A 4,554-nucleotide genomic window follows, 5' to 3' on the forward strand; every position below is an offset into this window, starting at 1 on the left:
TCCCCCGCAGAGCTGTGGGTCCTACCAGCGCTCCGGGGAAGCTCTGGAGAGCGGGGCTTACTGGGCACGCTGGCACGTCCTTGCGATGCGTGGATATAAGGGGTTAAACATCGGTTATTGCTGGTGACCTTCAGACCGGGGGATGGCGGCAGTGCTCAGCTGGAGGCTGGGGAGCTATGTCGGGGTGGGATATGAGCCACGGCCACTCAGCATGCCCAGCTGCCTGGACACTGAGTGGGAACAGCTACATGTGTACAAGAGCCCACCCCATCGCAGCATCTGCAGGGCTGAGTGGGCAGCGGGGATGTGCTGGGGTCCCACAGGAAATGAGGATCCCAGCCGAGGGTGCTGAGGCGGTGGTGTGGGCACATCACCTCCTCCCCACGCTGCCATGGCCCAGCACAGGGGCTGGGGGGTCCTGGAGCAGCGCTACAGCAGGAGGAGCTGGGCCCCATCAGCACGCAGGAGGTGGGGTGGGGCGGTCTGTCCCCATGGCCTTGGTGAATTGAACCCCCCAGCCTTTTCCTGGCGATGTGGCTTTATGGCTTGTGGTGCCCGCCGAACCATCTGGAGCTGTTTGATAAGGTCTACTGGGCAATCGGGCATTTAACGAGAGGGTGCTCTCCCAGCACGGAGCACACCACAGCCCCCCCCGCTGTACCCACCTGCAGGTAGTGGTAGGGCAAGTCTTGATGGCAGGACTTGGATTTCAGCAAGGCTTTGTCAATGGTGGCGGAGGCCTTCTGGCATACTTCCCGGGCATGGCTGAGTGTCAGCGTGGACCAGGAGCCCCTCTTGATGTAGTTGGAGTCGTTGTTGATGGGGATATTGGTGCAAGGAGTGACCTTGAGGTCATTATTGCTCTTGGAGGATTTCAGCATGTGCTCGCTGATGGTGTTGTACGCGTGCATGAAATACTTGGGCTGACTGTGGTCCGGCTGCCGGCCCAGCGTCATGAGGCCCATCGGGTTGCGGTAGCTGCAGGTATCACTGTCTAAGTTGTCATCTGAGCTCCACCAGCCTGATATGTTGGATCTGGTCCTGCGCTTGGGCTCGGAGGTCTTCGCTCGGTCTTTGCTCTTGCTCCTCCGGTTTTGCTTGGGGTCGTCCGCCCCCTTCTTGCCGTTCACGTTGCCTTTGGTGGGGCCCTCCAGAGACTGGGACTTGGCGAATAGCTTCTGGACAGAGTGGACAAGGTGCCGGATGCGCCCGGGGCTCTCGCTCCGGTGCTTCGCATCACTCCTCTGAAACTGGAGGGTGCTAAAGCCGTCTCTGTGGATGGGCAGCTGCTTCTCAAACTGGTCAAGGAGGTTTGCAGGCAGGCGGTTGATTTTAGTGGCTTGGGCATGGCTCGGAAAAGGGTTGTCATCTGGGACCTCGAAGTGGGAGTTGTAATGGATGCGGGGGAAAGTGCTGCTGTTGGAGATCTGGTTGTTGAGTGGAAGGAGACAGTCGCCGTGGAGGGCATTCTGGGCTGGGAATCGGGGGTCCATGGTGAAGGAGTCAGTGGGGCTGAGGAGATAAGGGTTCCTGTCCTGGGGCGCATAAAGAGAGTCTTGAGGGGAGTCCAGGTTATCGGAGAGGTGGCGGCTTCTGTTATCTCCTAAGCCCTTCATGGTCCCAGTGTTTCCTAGAGCATCACTCAGGGGTGGCACAGCAGAGCCCTTGCAGCAGCACCAAACCTGCTCCCCCACAGATTTCCCTGCACCTGGAGGAAGAGGAAAGATGCTCAGCGCCTGCCCAGAACCTCTCCAGCAGCCGCTCCTCACCAGGGCGGCCTTGCGAGGGACGTCCCAGCCCTAAAAGCAAATGCCACCAAGGTTAAGGGATGGAGGAGAGACGCAGGATGGGAGAGAGATGGCATGGCAGGAAGGGAGGAACAGGGCCATGAGACCAGGGGCTGGAGAGAACAGGGTGCAGGCGAGGAGGAGGGGAAGGAATTATTATTTCTAGCTGCAGTTTAAGTGCCTGTGTGTCTCGGTGCTCAACCACAGGCTGCCTAAATAATGCTGCTGCTATTTTTCTGATCTCAGCACATGTTTATTTAATAGAGTCTCTTCCCCAGCCAGCATAACAAAGGCGAGTAGGGGCGCTGCCAGCAAATCACTGCTCCTGTCCCATTTGTTCAGGGGGCTGGAGAAAAACCTGCAGCCAAAGCCTGTGCACAGGCCTGGCCTGAGTCAAGGGAAGCCTGGAGCCGAGCATCCCGTCCTCTCATTATGCTCTGTGTTTCTGTGGTTACTGCCTCTTGGAAGGGGGCTGGCAGCCCTGCTCTGTGCGTTGCGTGCAGCTGCGCTAATGCGATGCGATGTCAAACGTCTCCTTTCCAGCAGGCGGCTGGGTTTACGGCATGTTCTACCCCCGAGGAAACTGCTTCAGTAGCGATGATGAGAGCAGAGGTGTTCCCGAGCGCTCAGAGCCTGACCTGAGAAGATGCTTGCTGCCCACTTGATCTTTCCTGCCGTACCGCACGGCTCCTGGGGGAGCTGTGCAACCCTGCAAGTCTGGCCGGCCCTTGGTACAGTCCTCTTTGCCACGGTGAGGGGCCGAGGCTGCTCCTCTGTGGCCTCTCGAGCTGGTACGGGCATCCCTGCAGGCAGTGGAGGGGGCAGGTGGACACAGAGGGTCCCCGTTGGGCAGAGGAGCTCCGGGCAACTTACCCTGTCCTGCTCATTTCAGGGGGTCCTCATCTGCACTGGGTTATACAGGGAAAAAAGACAAACTTTTGGGGGCTGCTGAAAGAAAATCAATGAACATATAGATGGGTTAAGTTGATCAACCAATGTGGTGATTTTTCCTACCTAAAACCTATTCGAAATCAGGTAGTGTATAAACTATTTCTTATTTCCTTTTACCTTTCAGTTTAGTTTCCCATAACCTTTTTCATTTTAATTTGAGTGCAGCTGGAAGGCAGCTGGCAAACACTGAAGCATCCTACAGGTTTAAAAGCCTGGAGAACTGGGATCCTAGATGACTTCTGCAAAATCCGGGCTCCAAAACATCTCCACATAGCTGAATGGCTGCTCCTGGGTAAGATGAAGGGGCTGCCCTGGAAGCTTCAGGGGCAGGGCTCTGGGCAGAAGAGTCATCTCCCAACACTGGGATGATCCAGTGTTCCCCAACAGGCACCTGGAAGGGGAAATCTGGCCTGAATCAGAACCGGTGTGACCACCAGAACAGGGATCCTTCCCTTGTACTGGGCACTGCTGAGGCTGCACCTCGGAACCTGTGTTCAGTTTTGGGTCCCTCACTCCCAGAAGGACATTAAAGGGGCTGGAGCGTGTCCAGAGAAGGGCAACAGAGCTGGGGATGGATCTGGAGCACATTAATAATGGGGAGTGGCTGAGGGAACCGAGTGGGTTCAGCCTGGAGAAAAGGAGGCTGAGAGGAGACCTTATCACCCTCTACAGCTCCTCAAAGGTGGGGATGGAGGGGGGAAATTGATCTCTTCTCCCCTGTAACAAGCAATGGGATGAGAGGAAATGGCCTCAAGTTGTGCCAGGGGAGGGTTAGATTGGATATGAGGAAAAATCTCTTTGCTCAAAGGGTTATCAGGCACTGGAAGGGGCTGCCCAGCATGGTGGTGGAGTCACCATCCCTGCAGGGGTTCAAAAGACGGGGAGATGAGGTGTTCAGGGACATGGTTTAGTGGTGGACAGGTTATTGTTGGACTAAATGATCTTCTAGGTCTTTTCCAACCAAATTATTCTGTGATTCTATGAAATAGTGCCTGGACCCTCAGAGCCTCCAGTGAGTTTGTGAGAAAGAAAACCATCATTTGCTTATTCCTAGAGAACCAGTGGGATAATGGTGTGTCCTTGTGAGAAGCTGAGCTGGTTTGCAGTCTGGGCTCCTGGGTTCTCCCTGTTCAACCCCAAATTTGCCTCTGGTGTCCCCAAGGAGACATTCCTCCTGCACGCAGCCTGGTCAGCAGGAGCAGCAGGACCGAACTGCAGGGAGCGGAGGCAACGACCACTGAAGGACGATAGGAATTGACAGACTCGTTTTCCTTCCTCGCGCAGGGGAAAATGTATTAATCATGAAAAGCAGCTGGGGCTTTAAATAATTGGAAGCACAAAATAAAAGAGAAGTGCAATGTATTCCAGAGCTTGATGGGTTTTAAAGTCTCTGTCTCACTCTGCCACTCCCAGCAGGTTGGCAAAGCAAAGCTGGTCTTTTCAGAGCGGTGGTGAGTGCAGCCCGGGCTCCTCGCCCTGCTCTGACACAGAGACTCCCTGCTCCCCCTCCTGCAAATCCTGCTCCTGGGGGGTCCTGCCAGCCGCCCCAGCACTCGCAGGGGCCTGCAGAGCTCTTGTCCCCAGGAGACGCTGTGGCTGCACAGAAGATTCGCTTGGTCCTGTCCCACTGCTCCTCAAACCCATCTGGAGAAGCTGTAGGACCCCATGGGGCGGCTTCTCTTCAGCTGCTGCTGACCTGGGCCCTACCTGGGCTGCCTTCACCTACAGCCTCATGTGCTGGCACGTGGCCTGGGCTTTGGTGGTGTGGGAGAGGCAGTTTGGCCCTCAGGACCCTTTGAGAGGACCTAATTTGGCC

The 4,554-nt window shown here is 56.1% G+C and overlaps 1 protein-coding gene across 1 annotated transcript in view; it reads right to left on the reverse strand.

Annotated features, from left to right (window-relative positions):
• LOC104538399 (disks large-associated protein 4-like) overlaps nt 1–1,616 on the reverse strand; it is a gene marked incomplete at its 3' end in the record, with an annotated part of 14,016 nt that extends 12,400 nt beyond the window's left edge. The window contains exon 1 of the mRNA XM_010181594.1: nt 666–1,616. Coding sequence (XP_010179896.1) covers nt 666–1,616 — 951 coding nt within the window. The remainder of the gene's footprint in view (nt 1–665) is intronic.
• Nucleotides 1,617–4,554: the final 2,938 nt, after the last annotated feature.

This window comes from Mesitornis unicolor, unplaced genomic scaffold, assembly GCF_000695765.1.
Source record: "Mesitornis unicolor isolate BGI_N332 unplaced genomic scaffold, ASM69576v1 scaffold18070, whole genome shotgun sequence".
NCBI classification, from domain to species: Eukaryota; Metazoa; Chordata; class Aves; order Mesitornithiformes; family Mesitornithidae; genus Mesitornis; species Mesitornis unicolor.